We start from the raw sequence: 19,756 nt of genomic DNA, 5'->3' as shown, positions 1-19,756 counted from the left end.
AACCTTCTGCGTCAGGGCGTCAAGGGCATGCGGGAATAAACCTCGTCGCGACAGCTCATCGCACCGTCATCCAACTCAACGGCCATCAGTACACGAAAGCCCGAGCGTCCTCCCGCAAGATTTCCTTCCGGTGCAGCTTTTACCGACGTACTCCGGGGTGCAAAGGGAAAGTCGACTACAGTTTTGCGCGAGATGTGTTCTACAATTTTACGCCACACACTTGTGAAGGGACGGGCCAAGCTCCAGGCTGATACGTTGATGTCACCGAGGAAATGAAGGCCGAGGTTGATCGATTGTCGATTCTGCACCTTTCACACACGGCGCAACAGATTTGGTTGGCGGTCCGCGAGCAGTTTTTCGTCACAGACGACAGCGCCGTGGTTGTTCAAGGACTGACACGACATCAAGTCCGGCAACGTGTGTACCGCACGAGACGTGTTCATTTCGGTGGAAACGTGCATAAATGGTCGAGGTTGCACCGCAGAGCCTGGTTCAAGGGACTACATTGAATTTTTTCCAGTTCCACCACGTCTTTATGGAGGGCGAGCGGCTACAGCGTGTGGTGGGTTGGGCGGACCATCGACTGCTGGAGTTACTTCGGTATCCGGGCTCGCAGATGTTCGTCGACGGAACTTTCCGGTGCGTCCCGAGGTCGTTCTACCAGTGTGTCGTGTTGATGGTGAGCGACGCAGCAAGTGGCGTGTTCGTGGCTTGCGTTTACGCTCTTACGACTGGCAAAACCCATCAACTATACCAAAAATTGATGCGGTTCATGAATGACTGCACGGGCAACCTGGGAGTGTCGTCTGCGACTTCGAGGCAGCGCTGATCGATTCAGTGACCGACCCGTTTCCGCACGCCAGGGTCATCGGATGCTTGTTTCACTTCAAGCAAGCGACCCGACGACGCATGATGAAGTTGCGTATCCGACCCCAGGAGATCTCGATTGCGATGGAAGTCGGCGTGTTGGACATGCTAACCGTGATCGTACCTGCTCATGTCGATCCCCACGGAATCAACTATGTCTCCGAGTTGATTATGTCTCGCTGCCGTACCGAAGAGATTGAGTACTCGGCGGTTGGGTGGGATCGTTTCTGGAAGTACTTTCGTCGCACATGGATCAATATTTTTCCAGTCGATGTGTGGAATGTTTATGGCATAGATTTGGGAGTGGTAAGCCGAACCAACAACCCCATGGAGCGGTTCAACCGGGAACTCAACGCAGCCATCGCTGCGCCACACCCAAGCATCCCCGCTTTCGTATCGACAATCGACACATTATCGCGACGGTACGTGCAACAGCTTGGCGATATATCTAATCGCAGAGCTGTTGCCCCAGGTCACGGGGAGATCGAGTTGCCAGTTGCGGTCGACTTGACATCGCGTGTTAACGCTGCGCGTCGTGAAGCCAGTAGGTCGTCGAACTCACGAACCAGTCGCGCTGGTCGTGCTGCTTCAACTCGCGGTGGTCGTAAAGCTTCAACTCGAGGTGGCAGGGCAACTTCAACTCGTGGTGGCAGGGCAGCTTCAACTCGTGGTGGCAGGGCAACTTCAACTCGCGGTGGCAGGGGTGATCATGGAGGTCTAGCATCGATGCGTTCCCAGGAAGCCCAAGTGGATAGATCAAGTCGGACGGCCCGGGCAGCTAGAGTCGAGCGACGTACAAGCCGGGTTACCCGCAGCATGACTGACAATTAACGGTTAACAGCAGGTTGAAGGCCCTGACACGGTTTGCTTTTTATGCAATTTCCCCTCCAATACATAATACATCTAATTTCCGTTTACCTATACAATTATAGAGTTTTTAAAAAACCCTGTTTTGTTAGGATCTTTTTAGGTCCCATTTGGAGGCTAATTTTATTTCGGTCCTGTTTTGGTCCTACGGACCAAAAAAAAACAGACCTGCATAAGACCTGTTTAAAAATCTTCCGTAAGTTAACCCCACCAGTACAATGAAGAAATGTAAGTGCGTAATCTTTTGCTGCACAAAGCAAAATAGATTCCTTTAGCGTAGAGCGCGTGTAGCTTCAAAATCGATGGCCGCTTTAGAAATGCTTAACGAGTTTCCGTTTTCATTACAGTTGTTGTGAGTTGCCTTGCATTCTTGCTGTTTGGTTTTAATCTACTGGTACGTCGGATACCTATTTAGCATTAATCCACTAGAGGCGTACAAGTACTTGTTCATATATTGTTTTCAGTTGGTGTATGAGCTAGCATCGAGAAATACGAGTCTTCGTGGGCAAAACTCATCATACTTCGCGTTGCTGCTTTTGGTATGTTTTGAGTTCGAATTGGCCGATGTCATCTGGAAGCGCATGCGGGTAGGGCGCACAATGCGGCCGCACGAGCGTTCTCAACCGATGCGGTCGCATGCGGCCGCATTGTACAAAACTGTGCGATGCGGTGCGGCCGCATGCGACCGGTTGAGAACGGGCCTGAGTCTGATTGCCACGTCCCATCTTCTACGGCTTCACAGCCACCCATGCCCAGTAAGCGAGATCTTGGAGTCTGCATTTTCATCCACAGTAACGTCAGTATGCGAGTTAGGTCGACGTTGATACTGCATTATGTTGCCCTCGCAACCGGCTAACTATACAGCCCAAGTATGTTGCCTATACCCACCTGCTCGCCGTGCTAGATGCCCGAACCTGCACGCGCAGCACCTGCAGCATGTGCTTCCGACCTGAGTACCTGAAGAATGGTAACCGCAGCTCGCACTGGTCGTTGATCGTGTGGACTGGTCACCGTTCTTGTGGACTGGGAAATGTGAAAAATCAACAAGAAAAAGGAAACAGTCCGTTTTCTGTTTTCTTGTTGATTTTTCACATTTCCTCGCACTATTATTGCACAGCACAAAGCCTATACAAATGTCAAGTATCATACATGTCGCATGGGGATGGATGTCATGGTGACCAGCCGCGCTCGCGCTATTCACCTGGCGAGTGCAGTGCTCGGCTCGCTGGATTGCTCACCTCCGTCGCCCCTTCCCGTCTTGTGCTGGTCAGAGATTTATTGTGCTGATCAGGGAACATATGTCGTTTATGATATTTTCTCATTCCCGTAGGCTTTAGGTTCCGACTCAAAAGTGCGAAGAAAGGGCTGAAATAAAGCTTGGTGACCAATCACAGATCTGGAAGAGGGGGTACCTTGAACTCCTCCTATTTACACTCGGCGACAGGTTAAATCGGCCACCCTCGTTTGTGTCCACAACTTTGTCAATTTTTCGAGTTGGCGTTCGCTATTTAGATATGTAAGAGCTTTCATTGGTAGAAACCCACTACATGTGTTAACGCGCGGGAATTCCCAGTCTATCAGATGGCTACCATACAACTATGTGATTTTAAAACTGCGCCAAGTTTAGTCGGCCACCCTAGAGCATACAAAAATCAAGTATAGATATATCGGAATGATTGTACCTAAAACACATGTTGCCCCCGATTTGTATGGCTGAAGGCTGGGTTTATAGGATATGCCGGGGCCGACAGGCCCCGACATATCCGATTCCGACCTTCGATTTCCGATACTCCGATATGAGCCAATGTCAGGTACATAAGTTACAGTTTACGTTGAGTGTACGAGATGGAAGCGCGCCAGTGCACAGAGGAGCAGCTATCGCAGCAAGAAGTCAGGCGCCTTACGTGTGAGGCTATGGCGGCAAGGCGCTTCCCACCTGTGGTGCAGTATCCAGAGAAGCAGCGAGGCGCCCCCCTACTCTCTGCCTTGTTTTCGTGGCCAGTCATCGTGTGGGTTCCTGAGTGTCTACAAGCTTCGAAGAAGCCGTTCTGCGCCATGCCCAGCTGCTCCTGTACGCCGCGCTTGAAGGAGTACAAGCAACGAGTGGTGGAGGAGGTGGACACCAAGTGCCATCTTCTCTACACCAAGTACCAGTGCACAGGGGAATCAACGGGCTGCTTCTCTACTGTTTCACCAGCCTACTTGCAGCGCGAGCCTCAACTAGTCGTGCATTTTCCCTATGTGCTCACCAAGAAGTATGGGCTCTCCAAAGAGCTGATGGAAATGGTGCATGAAGGCGTGATCTCCCCGCATGGACTCTCAAGAACTATCGACAACCTAAAACGGCGTCGCTAGAAGCGCTACAACAAGTTGCTATGTCTATTCGCTGATCAAGTACGGCAGCGCAGCCTGTCCAACCCTTTGTACTTGGCCCCGTCCCCGCCTCCCGCCACACAGTACTGCGCCAGACAGAGCCCAGTTGGTGCCGAGACATTGACAGCAGCGTGGCTACAGTCGTCACGAATTTACAGCTCACTTTGTGAGCAGATTATGCGTTGTGCAGAAGTCAAGAAAGCGCTGCGCATGAATCATTCCGTGAAGTTTTGCAAAACGTTGAAAGTTTGGCCAGGAGGAACGGGTAAACGCGAGAGCATGGTAGATGCCAAGATGCTTCTGCTGCTTCAAAACGAGATCGGGCAAATCGTAGGTCGGCGTCTCACACGGTCGGAGAATAACGATGAAACTCGGGAGCTTTTGGAATTTGTGAAGCCGACGGTCTCCGCTGCTGAAAATGGTTCTGAGTGTTTCGTTATTAGCGATAATGCTAATGCAGTCCGCAACATGGTAAGCAGCGTGTTTGGAGATTCCGTTGGTGTTCGACAGGACCCATTCCACGTTGTGTAACGATTTACGGAGAAGGTGAAGGAAAAAACAGCAAAGAAGCAGTTGGCTAAGCGAGTACATGACGCGATGTACGACATAGATGGACAGCTGCGACTGCCGGCGGAGATGGCTGCTCGGGTTCGCGATGCCGTGGCATCGGTAGCTTCTCGTGATGTGAACTGTAGTGACGCAGATTGGGCTGGGAGCTTGTGCAGCAATATTGAGCAGATTGAACGGGGTGACTTGTACGTGAGGCTAACACGTACGAGGAAGGTGGTGGGAAGAGCGTGTGTGTGCTCTCAACGAGTCAACTTGAAGGGTTTCATTCCGCGCTAAAGAAGCTACTAGCGCGGTCTGTATCAGCCGAGATTGGTCTCCGCATCCTTGATGTCTTCATCGTACGGCACAATTTGAAGGTCGGCTCTCGATACGGCCGAAACCCGCCGCTGGATCATGCAGATATCGTAACCCTATCTGAAGCCGCTAGCCTCTGCCGTGGTGCAATTCCCGAATCCGCGCAGCTTGAATTTGCCTCGAAGCTCTTGTCGACGCAGCTCTCACCGCCTCAATACCGGTCCACAACGCAACACGATTTTGGGTTTGAACTGTGGGGGCAGCTCTTTGAGTCTGCGCGTGTCGATACCAGTGCGCTCGAATTAATCTTCACCACTCGAAGCAGCACAGCACCAACATCAAAGAACTCCTCTCCAAGCAGGCCGTGTTTGCTGCTACCAGCCGCCTACCAAAGGCGGCTTTCTTCAATTCACTCTGTCTCTCGGAGATTGACTATGAAGCCGCAGCTGGGTTCTCGTCGCACGAGTTTGCATTACTCAGACAGCTTCGCAATGAGCAAGCACAGGCTGGTCGCACCTGGGGTGAATGTGCGCTGGTCACCACTATCATGTACAACGTCGTGGTATCTTCCAATACCAACAAGCAGCTCAACCTTCGCCGGCGCAGCTACGCCACGCTTGCCTCCAAGATCGATACTATCGCAAAACACGAGACAGATAAATCCTCGCCCCCACTTGCAGATGTTCGCGGACTTTTCACATTTTCCTACTCGGAGCCGCGTGATGACAAGATGACGGGCAACGAGCAAGCGTTCCAGATTGACCTCTTCACTGCGCTCCGGCAGACCAGCGGTATTCGAAATAAACGCCACGTTTTTCTTCGAGTGTACGACTTTGCGAGTTGTATCTGCAGCGGCATTTTCCCCAAGTCGCCGTCCAATCTGCTTGCACGATGGGAGAGCTTGAAACGGGGATCGAATCGCGGGACCAGTCTGAAAATTAAGCTTAAGATTCCTCCCGGAATGCTGCTGAAAGCACCCGAGCAGCCCCTCACGCGTGCAGACAGCGACGACAGCAGCGCGGAAGAAGTAGCAGACCACCCACAAAGCGCAACGCCACCAGCTCAATCAGAACGACCGGCAGTGCAGAGTGAAGCCCAGCTTGTTGATGTAAGCTGCATCGCTCCATCAGCGCGTAAATCCCCAGCACGCTTTGACTCCAGTAACCCCCCAATCACTCCTTCAAGATCCTCGGGTCGAGCCACCACCCAAGCCACGCTACAGGCAGCAACCAACTTCATGACAACTGCTCGTCACCAAGCAGCATCCTTCATAGCCCAGGAACACATCGATCACCTTCGCAAGCTACAAGATGAGCTGCCAAATCAAAACGGCAAATGGGATCGCATTTTTCGTGAGTATGCAAGTCTCTATCCAGACCCAGACACGCGGATCTCCATCAATGCTCTCCACTGTCGTTTAAAACCCAGCAGTGCTCCGAGGCAGAAACTCAACACGACGGCCACCGCAGAAAACCCAGTACCAGCGCTGCCATCACGAAAGCGGAAGGAGACTTCTTGCTCCAGCTGCCGTCGTAAGAAGAAGAGGTGCGGCGATCTTGTAGCAAACCCCCAATGCCTGCGAGCCAATACGCAGACATCAGACATCTACAGTTTAGATCAGTTCTTCGCGTAGTAATAATGCACGTTTACATTTCACATGTCAAACTCACCCTTTAGTGCACGGTAAGCCAAGTCACAGCGCGGTCTGCGCTCTCTACGTTCTTCGAGCTCGGTGTGTGTCCTCCACTGCGCTGGTCGTGAGAGTATCCTGGTGTATCCTGTCGCCGCAATCTGTTTGACGCAACACGCCTTGAGGCCAATAGCACAGCGGCTCGAGATAGCGGCTCGAGAGGCTGAGCGTGCTCGTTGAAGCTAGCTTGCTGTCTGCAGTAAGACGCTAGCTCCGCAGATGCCATCAGAAGCAGCTGTATCGACGCGCTCCACGACGCGTTCGCCCTGTCTTGGATGCGAGCATCGTGGGTACATCTCTGCTTCGACACGGTTGGAGCGATGGCGGGTGCGCGCGTGAGCCTGGAGTATGCAGCCTTGGTGGCGATGAAGCGCTGAAGACGCACAGTTGGCTCTTCAGGTGATGTCGTTTTCTGGCAAATACAACAGGCATGCGGGACACAAAAGTGGTGAAAAAGGTCAAATCCGGTGAGAAGTGGTGGGGTGCGGTCGCGGGACAAGCCCCAGTAAAAGCTATAAACCCGAAGGGGTTTATCGGAGATGCCGGGGCCGCTAGGCCCCGGCGGCTCCGATCCGATTGGTTGTAGCTCCGATCTCCGACTCCGCCCGACTAAAATATCTGAAGTTAGCCAAAAGTCGCTGAAGTGAATAGAGTGGGGAGTGAACAGTAAGCCCGCACAACGTTCGAACTCGCAATGGACGCTGAAGAGTGCAGACGGGGAGTGCAAGAAGCGAAGTCGCAGCGTGCTTTCCCGCCAAGTGTACCGTACCCGGAGCTAACGAGCTGGAAAGACAACATGGCCCCTCTCTCAAAGTTGTTTTCCCGGCCGATTGTTGTGTGGGTCCCTGAGTGTTTGAATGGGGGCAACGCTGAGTGTGTTTCTCCTGGTTGTTACTGCTCGCCACGTGTAAAGGAGTACGTACACCGTACGGTCGATCTTGTTGACGCGAAGTGCGACTTGCTGCTTTACGTGCGGTACGAATGCGCTGGTTCTACAGGAACTTGTTTTACTACAATATCACCAGCATATTTGCAGAAGCACGTGGAGTTTCTGGTTCACTTCCCTTTTGTTTTGTCGGTGAAAGGAGGGCTTTCTAACGAGTTTATGGAAATGGTTCATGATGGGATTATGTCGCCGAATGGGCTGTCGAGTGCATTGGCTACTGTGGAGCGCCGGCGCCAAAGCCGGTATTACAAGCTCTACACTCATTTTGCGGATAGAGTTCGGCGACTCCGGAACGCTAATGCTGACTATGTATCTCCGACCCCGCCAACTTGCTCTCAGTATGCCTCCGACAATGCTCCACCAACTACCCAAACGCTGACAGCGTTTTGGATGGAATTTACAACGATTTACAGTTCTCTGTGTGAAAATCTCATGAAGCACTTGAAGATTCGAAGAGCGCTCTGCATTGATCACTCCGTGAAATTTTGTAAGCGTCTTAAGATTTGGACAGGCAGTGGGAAACGTGATGGTATGGCAAACTGAAAAATGCTTCTTCTCGCTCAAAATGAAATTGGGCAGATCGTTGGTCGTTGCCTTACACGCTCAGAGAACAATGATGAAACTGAGGAGCTACTAAAACGTGTGGAGCCCATACTTGCACCGTTTACTGACGATGCTAAGCTTTTGGTAGTAAGTGATGATGCCACTGGAATTCGCAATCTGGTTAGCAGAGCGTTTGGCGATCGTGTCTCGACCAAGCAAGACCCTCACACGTCGGCCAACCCTATTGACCCGCAAAATTACGTAGCGGAGGTCGGGTATGCTCTTGCACGGTTTTGCAACTTGCCCGAAAAGGATTCCGGACCGTTTTGCAAATCATGAAAAACGTGGCTTTTTCATGCAATTGTCGGCAGGAGCAGGTAAGAATTTAAAAAAGTGCATGGACCAGTCATTTGCACCTTGTTTGGTAAATCTTGTAACTTGACCGGGAAATGGTGTAGAGTGCGCATAAAATAGAGTGCGCAATTTTCATTTTACCGCGCTCTATACAAATAGTGCGCCGTCCTTTATTTCATATTATACGCTACAGGCGTCCCCGGGCTAGTCCCGGCTGTATATTTTAATGTACCTCGCACAGGAAGTACAACAAGCTCTCAAGATTTGCGCGCTACTTCTGCAACTAGAGAGTTGGACTGGTAGTGCTTTCTTTAATAATATAAACAATACAAATCTAGAAAATACTAAATAATTACGGCAACCCCCTGGCAGCCGAATGGCAGGTAGACGTACAGGAGGTCAATTTAACCAGGGATAGCAGAGTCTTGCGAGTGCACCGCACTAGCTACACATTTCCGCTGTTGCGGCGACTTCTACATTGACTACATCGTGCAGATACCAAAAAAATAGCTTGAACGGATCCACGCAGATAAGTACGAAGAAGATGGTAAATGACCAAGCTTTTCAGTTCAACTTCAAACGTTCATTCACAGAGTTACCTCACCGCAGTCTTCTCATCTACGCACAGACAACGCATCTACAGACAACGCATCAAGCGGCGAGCTTTGGCGGTACGGTGGCCCCCGCTCTCTAAGGGCAAATACTTGCTGCCGTGTCGGCGGAGCGAGCTGCTACCTACTCTATCCACGCATTTACGCACAACGCATCTACAGACAACGCATCAAGCGGCAAGCTTTGGCGGTACGGTGGCCCCCGCTCTAAGGGCACATACTCGCTGCTGTGTCGTCGGAGCGAGCTGCTACCTACTCTATCCACGCATTTACGCACAACGCATCTACAGACAACGCATCAAGCGGCGAGCTTTGGCGGTACGGTGGCCCCCGCTCTCTAAGGGCAAATACTTGCTGCCGTGTCGGCGGAGCGAGCTGCTACCTACTCTATCCACGCATTTACGCACAACGCATCTACAGACAACGCATCAAGCGGCAAGCTATGGCGGTACGGTGGCCCCCGCTCTAAGGGCACATACTCGCTGCTGTGTCGTCGGAGCGAGCTGCTACCTACTCTATCCACGCATTTACGCACAACGCATCTACAGACAACGCATCAAGCGGCGAGCTTTGGCGGTACGGTGGCCCCCGCTCTCTAAGGGCAAATACTTGCTGCCGTGTCGGCGGAGCGAGCTGCTACCTACTCTATCCACGCATTTACGCACAACGCATCTACAGACAACGCATCAAGCGGCAAGCTATGGCGGTACGGTGGCCCCCGCTCTAAGGGCACATACTCGCTGCTGTGTCGTCGGAGCGAGCTGCTACCTACTCTATCCACGCATTTACGCACAACGCATCTACAGACAACGCATCAAGCGGCAAGCTTTGGCGGTACGGTGGCCCCCGCTCTAAGGGCACATACTCGCTGCTGTGTCGTCGGAGCGAGCTGCTAAACCATATACATCTCTTTTTATTTTACACTCTAGTTTCCGATTTACCACAGAGATGCGAGTGTAACGAACGACCGGAGGGAAACTCGGCCCAGGCACTCCGGCGCGTGCGATCTGCCGATCGCCACGTGACTGCACCAGGATCAAGACGAGAACGGAGAAATGCAGAACAACAACGAAATGGCCCACGTCCGGCCTCAAGAAGATCAAGATCAAAGGAGACAGAGTACAGAGATTATGAAGAGATTAAGACTCCGCTCGAAGCCTGAGTCAACAAGAGCGAGACAAGACGAAGAGAGGCATCTATTTTGGAACACGAAGAAAATGAAACTCCCCAAAGAGAAACCAAGTGACAAAGGTCGCAAACAACAAGAATCTACGACGACTACACCTTGCGACGAGAAAGAACCGAAGAAACTCAGCAAAATGCCGACACCTGCCTCGCCTAAGCCCCGTGTTAGAGGCTGCCACGGAAGGTGACGACGGAAGCGACATGTGTGCGGAAGCAAGGGAAGGTGACGGCAGGAGAAGTTCGCAAAGCAGCAGTGAAACCCCGAGACAGAGGAGTGTTTCAACTAGAAGGACTGCGGCCACGTGACAAGGGTACTACGGAAAACACGGTCCAACCGACGCTAGGAAGCAACGAGCAAAGCGTGGACGTGGACATGAACACGGGCCTCAACACAGACGACAACGGCGCAGATCAAGATGATGAAATGATGCAGGAGGAGCAACGTGACACCGGAAATGGAGACAGGGCCATCGAAGGAGAAGCAGTGCTCGATCATCACCACTCGGAAACAGAGTGGGTGGCATTCGAAGAAAGTTTCAAGGCTACGCAGCTGATGCTAGCGTTCTCCATCGACGAGACGTCAACCTTCGTGGAAACGCTTGGGCCTGTGGAATCATGGAGCTGGCCCTGGCATTGTCCAAGTGTGCGGATCGCACGGGATCCAGTTCAGTGATAAGCTTATCCCGACCAGCCAGCCAGCAGAAGAACTGATTGCAACACCGGTTATCAACAACCGATCACTTTGGAAGTTCTTGCGCAAAAGATACATGAAGGTGCATGGCGTCACCGTGTGGGTGGAGCCGTACTACCCCGAGAAGGGGGACACCAACGTTGATATTTTGCAGATCGAGTACAGGAACCCGAATCCGGTATCGGCGGTGGATCTACACAAACTACTGCAGAGGTGTGGGGAGTTTGAGGGTATCGCGGTATCGCACGGACGGAAGCAAGGGCGTGCACCGAGGGCGGCGAACATGCCGTCCGTGAGGAGATCTTGCAAAGGGAACATTTTGCAGAACACTACATAGGGTACCAGGGCACCGTGCGCGAGAACAACGCAGACCTGGACATCCGCGTTGCCACCGCGAACATTAACAAGGGCACATGGAGTAAGATGGAAGAAATTAGAGTGTGGTTTATAGCAAATTCCGTTGACTTCCTGGTACTTTCAGACGCTGGAATCCAGGGCACCCAAGAACGATTTGTATGAAGTAGATCACGTGATGGAGCGGCAGTCCCAACCTTAATGTTGGTTGGAAATGATCGGGTTGCAATCATCATGGATAACGAGCGGTGGCAGTCGCGCTGGAGGAAAAGCTGCACTGCATACTCGCAGTCGGGCCGGTCACTGAGCACGCACTTCCGACTGGGGGGCAACACGGATCTTACCATCATAGGAACATATTGCCCGGATAGCCCACACCGCAACCCAGAGGAGACACGGCGTGAGCGCTCCTGGATCGAACGGCAAGCTCAGATAGCGGAACAAAGTGGCAACATCTGTGTATTAGCGGGCGACTTCAACACTTACCCAGATGAAGACCTTGATCGGAACGGGGTGTGCCAGCGAGAGACGGCTGCAAGGGTTGCGAGTGATGAATTTCGATTGTGGGCTCAAACTAATAGCATCGTGTCGACTTTCAAACACCGCGTGTAGTCGCGAGCGCAGCATCTAGGACATTCTTGTCTCTTTGGAACCCGTGCTGCATTGGGTGGTTTGGAACACGAGTCTCCAAGTAGCAGCTGATTGCTGTAAATAGGCGAGTCGCGAGTGAGATTTGTACGGTAATCGGCCTCCACGGCGGGAGCCCCTGGAGCTCCCACACTCCCGTGGCGTGAGAGTGCTTGGGAAGGAAGACCATTTGGCGGTGGTTAAGAATTTCCGGAACTACCCCAGTGCGCAGTATTGTATTGAAGATCAGTCGTTCTCTCTCGCGTACACTGGCGGGCGCTACCATCCATAATTCCTGTGGAATGCCTCCATATCCTGGGCCGACGCCTTTATTTGCCATTCGATCAACTTGTTGCTGCAGAGTCTCGTCATAAGTAAAGTCACCCCATTCATTCCCTGGTCCACAGAATGCGTCACGGTGAGTTCCACCAGCTTTGATGTCGTCCAATAGCCACGTTCTTATAAACTCTGGCAATTCACTTTCTGCCTCCACTGAGTCTGCAGTGAGGTGCATCGGCTCTGCTGTTTTTTCGTGTGGAGGAACCCACGAGTTCAACAAATCTACCATAGGTGATGTTACGGCCTGCTTGGTTTCTTCGTACGTAAAGTGTGGCGCTTCCCCAACTAGACCACCTTGAATGTGCACCGGCGGGAGCTGAGTGTGTATGGTAGACCGGAGAAATTGGCGCAACTGTCCCGAATTCATCCAATGCTTTCGTTTGAGCCGCGAATTTTTCCCTCTTTGACGCTGGCACCAGCTTCGACGAGTTTGTATTACGCTCTGCCACAGTTTCCAACCTGTGTTTAGCCACTCATGCATTCCAGGTAGGGTGCCTAGAGGTTGCGTGTTTCGCCACGCGTTCAGAGCTTGGGCCCCCGCCCTGTGAGGGCTGCTATCCGGAACACGCTGAGGGAAGAGCACCCACTTCGGCCACTGCACTTTGCGGAACGCTCTCTGCAGCTGGTCCAATGTCGTCCCTGTGGCACTCTGAAGGCGCCGCACTGCCCGCCACTGACCTGTGCACCGTACCGTGCGTTTCACACTAACCGCGCGGTCGATAGCTTGCTGACACTGACTTCTCTCGCCCCACAAATCTTTTGCTGTCTGGTACGTGCACGTGTACAGGTTGCGAATCGCTTTATCCAGCCACTGGCGCGTGTTGTCATCATCCGTGTTGTGCAGGGCATCTAGCGGTTCCGTCAGACACATTCTTCCTGTTGACAGGTTATCCTCCATTGCAATCCGAAAGTCATCAAAGTCACTTTTACTTCTATTCTTCATATTCAGCACTTTAACCGCTTGAACATTGCGAAGCCGCCGTCTGCACTGCTGAGTACGGTCCAACGCGATGCACACGAATGGTGTGCCGACATGGTCCCCTTTATTGAGCGAGTACAGCCATATGCCACTTTCTCGTATCTGATGTGAGTGCCGTCTTGAAATGTAGATGTCGTCTAGCACCGATCCCCCCCCCATTTTGGTATGTGAAACACTGAGACGTACTGTGTGCTCCTCGACAGAGCCGTTCTGAGGAAGGAGCCACTATACCTGTTAAGCAAAGATTGTGAGAAATGTTACGACCGGATCCCACGTTGGGTAATGGCGTACATCTACAAACGAATTGGTGTCCCAAAACTTTTATATGACATTCTGATGGGATTTCTCGGTCCTGGTGAAATTGATATTCGGACTGCGTTTGGATGGGTGTCTAGCGGGAAGCGCGAATTCGGCTTAGGACAGGGATCAGTACTCTCCATCCGGCACATCGGCTACTACATGGATGTCTTGATGCAGCGTCAAGACCAAGGCCCTGATGCTGTAATAATAACGCACTCGCAAGGCGCGGAGCCGCATCAGATCGCTGCTACCGTATTGGTGGACGACGTGATTGATGTTGCAACGACCCGATCAGACATTGAGCATCGAGTCGCTGTCTCAAATGTTTTTACGGGAATTCACGGAACTGGCGGGGTTTTCGGTGCTTCTAAGTCGTTTCTGCTCCAGTATACGCCCACCGGGCGTAGCGCTAGTGACACCGTCTACCTACTGGCCAACCGAGGGCGGTGACGATTGTAAGTCCAGCAGAGGGATTCAAGCACCTGGGTATTATCCAAAGCACCGATGACGTATGGAGCGCAACCTTCGCACCTGTGTGGAATGCGTTGAGACGCGAGGCAGACATAATAACCCGCCTACAGCTAACCGTGACCAACTCCAGTATATTGTGGCTACCTCGCGTACAGTATCGAACGCAACTGAATACTTCTCACAAGATTGCAAAGCACGTCGATATTCTAATTCGACGGGTGGCGAAGCACGTCCTTAAACTACCTCATAGCACACCTAAAGATGTGTTTCACAACGAGACACAGGGCCTTGGACTCGCCAGCTTTGAAGATATGTGTAACGTGGCACGAGCTCAGCTAGCCATCCGAGTGATGAACTCACCCCACTTGTCAGCCTACCACTTGCTAACGGAGGCATTCGAAATGTACCAGATCCAATCCGGGTTAACGTGCCACCCGCTTCAAATGCCGATGGATCCCCCCCAGCCACCTCCAGTGCCGGATCCATCAAACTATCCGCGCGGTGGTCGCAGTTGGAACGAAGGTGGATGTTACTTGGGAGAATTCCAAGCCTGTACGACTAATCGACCAAACGATAGGCCAATTTGGAACGAGTTGACAGAACCTCTCCGAGCCCGACTACTTCGCTACAACCTCAAGTACTCCCACAAAGTGCGCTATGTTGGAGACATCGCCAACACATCCGGTACGCTGCTAGACCAACCGACCTCATTACATCGAAAATTCCGCTGGTCGCGCCAGCAAGTTGGCGATTACAAGGCGATAGAGGATGACATCAAAGCCGTACTGTGTCAGAACTCTACAGAGAGCTGGTAACGCCGGTCGGACGGATCCCAGTAGACACAAGTTATCTACAGATTCATACGATGGAAGTAGGCCCTTGTCAGTTTTTCATTGCGAGCGAATTTGATATCACGGACGAGGGATTGGAAATGCGCGGTTATGAACTTGGAAAACGCGTTGACGATATAGTAATTGACAACCCCCATGGTCATGGCCTAGACATCAATGTTCAGTGGTGGCAGGAGACGCGCCCCAACAGCGGTGTGTGGAAACCACACCCAGGTGAAATTGGATCGGAACTAGCCAATATATGCGTACCAGTAGAAGTGGTGTACCTTCGTCGACGCGGAGGTAGGTCGGCCAAAGACCGAGTGATTATCTGGAGTGATACATCTATTGGAGGCGTTACTGGTGTAATGAGCAGAGATTTAATCAGGGAAGCATTTAATCGATCGTCGCGAAACTATGACGAAGTCATGGCAACAGGAGAGCTCCAACCTTCTGACCGAGCGTTTAGCCAGTGCAATCGGCGCCAAGGTGCCGTAGTGTCTGGAGTGGCATCATGTAAACTGCAAGACGTGTACCACCCGCCCGGTACGAATTGATCGTCGACCGTGGGTGCATTGGGAAGAGTTCCGCAACTGTGAAAATTGTATTGCAGCAGGAGATGGGAGTGTATGTCATGGGGGGACACCAAGTGCCACCGGTGGATGGGGACTTCGTACAGGAACTGTCCGCAAAATTGGCAGAATTGCGGTGCACTGGGCGGATATGACATCCACCCGATGCGAGTGCCACGCCCTCATTGCTGGGTTGATGGCATCGAGTGACACAGGTACCCAAGTCTGTGACAACTTAGCAGCCATTCGAACCTTAGAGACTGTTCGTGCCATCGCAAACGGTATTCGATCGTCGCATCTTAAGTATAGCAACAAGCATCGAGTGGAAATTCGTACCATGGTGGCGCTGATGCGTCCGGGTGGGGCGTTTACTACGCTCGCACCAAGAGCACGAGCTCACATCGGAATGAGCAGCGCCAAGCACTTGCAGCAGCTGACGCAGATGCTGCCCAGAGCCACGACCTCAGTATGACCGGCTCATATACAGGCATCATGTCCTGGGATGCTGCTCACTTCATTGATTCTCACGGAAACCCGGTCGTAGGGCGAACCAGCGATTCTTGACGAAACTAGCAGCGGGAAAACGGAAGTCCACCTGGATTGAAGCAATGGGCACACGTGGAGAACACAGGCAGACGGCGTGCGATACTGACTTGAATACGACCAAGTTACTCGGGTGGGATGACTATCAAAAGCGTTTTTATTGGAGATCGATTACCAATGTCTTACACACTAATCTCAGGAAACACCCAGTGGGAGCCACACTGTCGGATATGCAGTGAGCCGCGGATAGATACACAAGCTCATCGATATGGAGTGGGTCAGGACGGATGCGTTGCAACGGCAAGCCTGTATGTTGAGGTGGGGAGACAACTCGAGATCCTGTGTCATCGCCTCTGGATTCCAGACCAGGAGTATATGATACCAGGCCGTTGCCACCTTGTTGCCAGAGAAAGCGGCCGACAAACTCGATCATGGTGGACATGTGATGATAAGGAAATAGGTCCATGGCGGGTGCTGGTCCAACTCAATCCCAACCTATGGGCTCACGCAGCGCAGGTGATCTCGCTGGTACGAGAGTGGCGATGGGCATCGTATGCCAGCCACCTTCTAACCCTGGAAATGCAGTTTTGCAAGAAGCGACCAGCGGGTCGTCTCTTACCCGTGTAACTCCAACGAGCGGCACACCCTCACGCGGCGCAATACTCCTATCACCGGTTTATCGCTAATGCCCTGGGGCCTGTCGGCACCGTTGGCCACCGTTAGTCACCGTTCGCCACCGCTTGCCACCGTTTACGTTTCGGCAAAACGTTCGTTTCCCCACTCAAATCCTGAAATAGAGCAGTGAGCATCAATACAATAATCAAGTAAGAAGACAGGTGGTTCGAGGGGATACAAACAGCAATGACAAGAACATGCATCGGCTGACAGGAGGATTGCTGGGGCTAACAGTGTACTAGTATTGCATTAAGCATTTGCATTGAAGAAGGAGTGAATACTGACCGTGCTGGTTGTTGTCTGCAATCACTCGCAGTAGCTCCTTTGCGATGGATCTCCGCAGCGTTTTTTTATCTTTCGACAGCTTCCGCATGCTTGTAGCCGGCGGAACTACTAGTGCGTAAGCAGGTAACGCTGGGGCAGCAGGTATACTCGCTTGCTAGTGAAATTGCGCTCTTCGACTTCGCTTTTTGGGCTCCTTTAGTCGCTGCCACAGCGAGTCTGGGTTCATATCGCTGTCTGGATACCTCTCTTGGAAAAGGGCAAACATCTCAACCCACTTGTTGGGAGCTCTCGGTCGTGCTGCAGCTTCTGCTCGAAAGTATCCCAAATCTGATGGCGATTTCTAGTGTACTTACGCTTCTTGCTTTTGGCAGCAGGACAAACAGCATGTCCGCCTTCACAACGAGAACCGTGTGCAGCTTCAGCATGAAGGCCACTACCTTGGTCGACTGGCGCTTGTGTGAGATGCTGCTGTAATACTGCTGGAACAAATGTTGAGATGCCACTCACCAAAGCATTGCTAGTTGTCGCCAGATCTGGTGTTGCTCCCACCCCCACCGCAACGTCAGCTGTGCTTAAAAGCCTAGAGACTGCTGTGTTGGTTGTAGCGACATCACGTGACGGCGTTGCTGGTGGAATAGCATCTGCGGCGCCACTGCATTCAGTAAATTTGCTCCGGGCAAAGCCTTCTGCGCGTGGGGGCTTAAGTTTTGGTTCGCGACCATTGTTGGCCGCTGTTTTGAGGGCAGCCCATTTGCGTTTGAGAGCAGATTCGTCCTTGGGGAAAATACCCTCACAAACTCGACTTGCAAAATCGTAAACACGGACAAACACTTGTGTTCTGCTCTTGATGGTCTTTGTAGCTCGCAATACACCAAACAAATCTATCATCAGCTTCTGCTCGTCAGTATTTTCCTTGCTGGTAGTCTTACGATTGAGATCAAACGAGAACAGCGGAGGTCTGCTTGCGAAGGATTTTTTAGTACAGCTATCCACCTTCGGGTCCGACATTTGCTTTAACTTCCCCTCGATCGTTGAGTAGGATCTCCGACGCAAACGGAAAGCCACATTTGTGTTAAACTCTACCACCATGTTGAAAAGTATCGTCGTGACATGGACACACGATTTCCACACAGCCCCTTCTCGATCCTGCTCAAACCGGACTTGACGCAGCAGCTCGTACTCTTCTAGCCAAAAATCAGAGGATGGCTCGTACGAAGTCTCAGTCAGTTGCATCGACTCAAAGAACGCCTTCGTGCGAAGGGGGGTTGACTGGGCAACTTTTGCGCAGTTGAAAAATAGTTCCTTTATTGTTTTCTTGTGGCGTCGAGAAGCGGTAAGTGTAGCATCAATGCCAGCATTGCTCACACGCGCATTTTCAAAAATTCGTCTCCATTGGTCGAGATCAAAGTCTATGCGAGAGGCTGAGCGGTATTGCGGAGAAATCTGGGGTTGGGACAGCATCGTTAGCGCAAACTCCAATTGTGCCGACTCTGGTAACGCGCCTCGACTTACCAATGCAGCTTGAGCTAGTTGTATGAAGTCCAGTTCCCCTAAATTCGCATTACGGCCAAACTTTGTCCCAACGCGGAGATTGTGGCGAACAATAAAAATGTCAAGAATTCGCAAACCAACGGGAGCTGACACAGTGCGGACGAGTAGTTTTTTCAAGGCGGAGTGAAATCCTTCGAGTTGACTGGTGGATACGACTCTCACCGTCTTAGCAGCCTCCTCGTACGTGTTATTAGAGACAAAGAGATCTCCGCGACGAATCTGCTTCGCGTTACTTTCATAACAGCCACGCCACTCTGCATCCGAGCAGTTCACGTCCGCCAATGCAACACTTCTCACAGCACGTAAAAACCTTTTCTCCATTTCGTCAACGGGTCGCAGCGTGCCATCTACTGTGTACAGCGCATTACTTAGCTCCTTAGATAACCACTTTCGCTTAGTTGACTTAACCTTCTCGGTTATGCGCTGTATTACATGGAACGGGTCTTGCTTGGTCGAGACACGATCGCCAAACGCTCTGCTAACCAGATTGCGAATTCCAGTGGCATCATCACTTACTACCAAAAGCTTAGCATCGTCAGTAAACGGTGCAAGTATGGGCTCCACACGTTTTAGTAGCTCCTCAGTTTCATCATTGTTCTCTGAGCGTGTAAGGCAACGACCAACGATCTGCCCAATTTCATTTTGAGCGAGAAGAAGCATTTTTCAGTTTGCCATACCATCACGTTTCCCACTGCCTGTCCAAATCTTAAGACGCTTACAAAATTTCACGGAGTGATCAATGCAGAGCGCTCTTCGAATCTTCAAGTGCTTCATGAGATTTTCACACAGAGAACTGTAAATCGTTGTAAATTCCATCCAAAACGCTGTCAGCGTTTGGGTAGTTGGTGGAGCATTGTCGGAGGCATACTGAGAGCAAGTTGGCGGGGTCGGAGATACATAGTCAGCATTAGCGTTCCGGAGTCGCCGAACTCTATCCGCAAAATGAGTGTAGAGCTTGTAATACCGGCTTTGGCGCCGGCGCTCCACAGTAGCCAATGCACTCGACAGCCCATTCGGCGACATAATCCCATCATGAACCATTTCCATAAACTCGTTAGAAAGCCCTCCTTTCACCGACAAAACAAAAGGGAAGTGAACCAGAAACTCCACGTGCTTCTGCAAATATGCTGGTGATATTGTAGTAAAACAAGTTCCTGTAGAACCAGCGCATTCGTACCGCACGTAAAGCAAGTCGCACTTCGCGTCAACAAGATCGACCGTACGGTGTACGTACTCCTT

The 19,756-nt window shown here is 51.7% G+C and overlaps 4 protein-coding genes across 4 annotated transcripts; 3 read left to right on the top strand and 1 right to left on the bottom strand.

Annotated features, from left to right (window-relative positions):
* Nucleotides 1-909: 909 nt before the first annotated feature.
* On the top strand, nucleotides 910-1,377 carry PHYSODRAFT_400077 (hypothetical protein; the record flags this gene model as incomplete). The annotated part of the gene is made up of 1 exon (XM_009535637.1): nucleotides 910-1,377. A coding segment is annotated over one exon (468 nt), but the record flags the coding sequence as incomplete, so codon positions are not given.
* A 2,202-nt stretch (nucleotides 1,378-3,579) lies between these two features.
* Nucleotides 3,580-4,089, top strand: PHYSODRAFT_337932 (hypothetical protein; the record flags this gene model as incomplete). Its single annotated transcript, XM_009535636.1, has 1 exon — nucleotides 3,580-4,089. One exon carries the CDS (start codon nucleotides 3,580-3,582, stop codon nucleotides 4,087-4,089), a length of 510 nt encoding a protein of 169 aa, XP_009533931.1.
* A 7,890-nt stretch (nucleotides 4,090-11,979) lies between these two features.
* Nucleotides 11,980-12,333, bottom strand: PHYSODRAFT_455299 (hypothetical protein; the record flags this gene model as incomplete). Its single annotated transcript, XM_009535635.1, has 1 exon — nucleotides 11,980-12,333. A coding segment is annotated over one exon (354 nt), but the record flags the coding sequence as incomplete, so codon positions are not given.
* A 1,239-nt stretch (nucleotides 12,334-13,572) lies between these two features.
* On the top strand, nucleotides 13,573-14,757 carry PHYSODRAFT_318057 (hypothetical protein; the record flags this gene model as incomplete). Its single annotated transcript, XM_009535634.1, has 3 exons — nucleotides 13,573-13,976; nucleotides 14,033-14,534; nucleotides 14,662-14,757. 3 exons carry the CDS (start codon nucleotides 13,573-13,575, stop codon nucleotides 14,755-14,757), a joined length of 1,002 nt encoding a protein of 333 aa, XP_009533929.1.
* Between the last annotated feature and the right edge of the window lie 4,999 nt (nucleotides 14,758-19,756).

Source organism: Phytophthora sojae, assembly GCF_000149755.1.
Source record: "Phytophthora sojae unplaced genomic scaffold PHYSOscaffold_8, whole genome shotgun sequence".
NCBI lineage: Eukaryota > Oomycota > Peronosporomycetes > Peronosporales > Peronosporaceae > Phytophthora > Phytophthora sojae.
The sequence above is the reverse complement of the archived record's forward strand: the minus strand, read 5'-3'. Positions and strand labels throughout refer to the sequence as shown.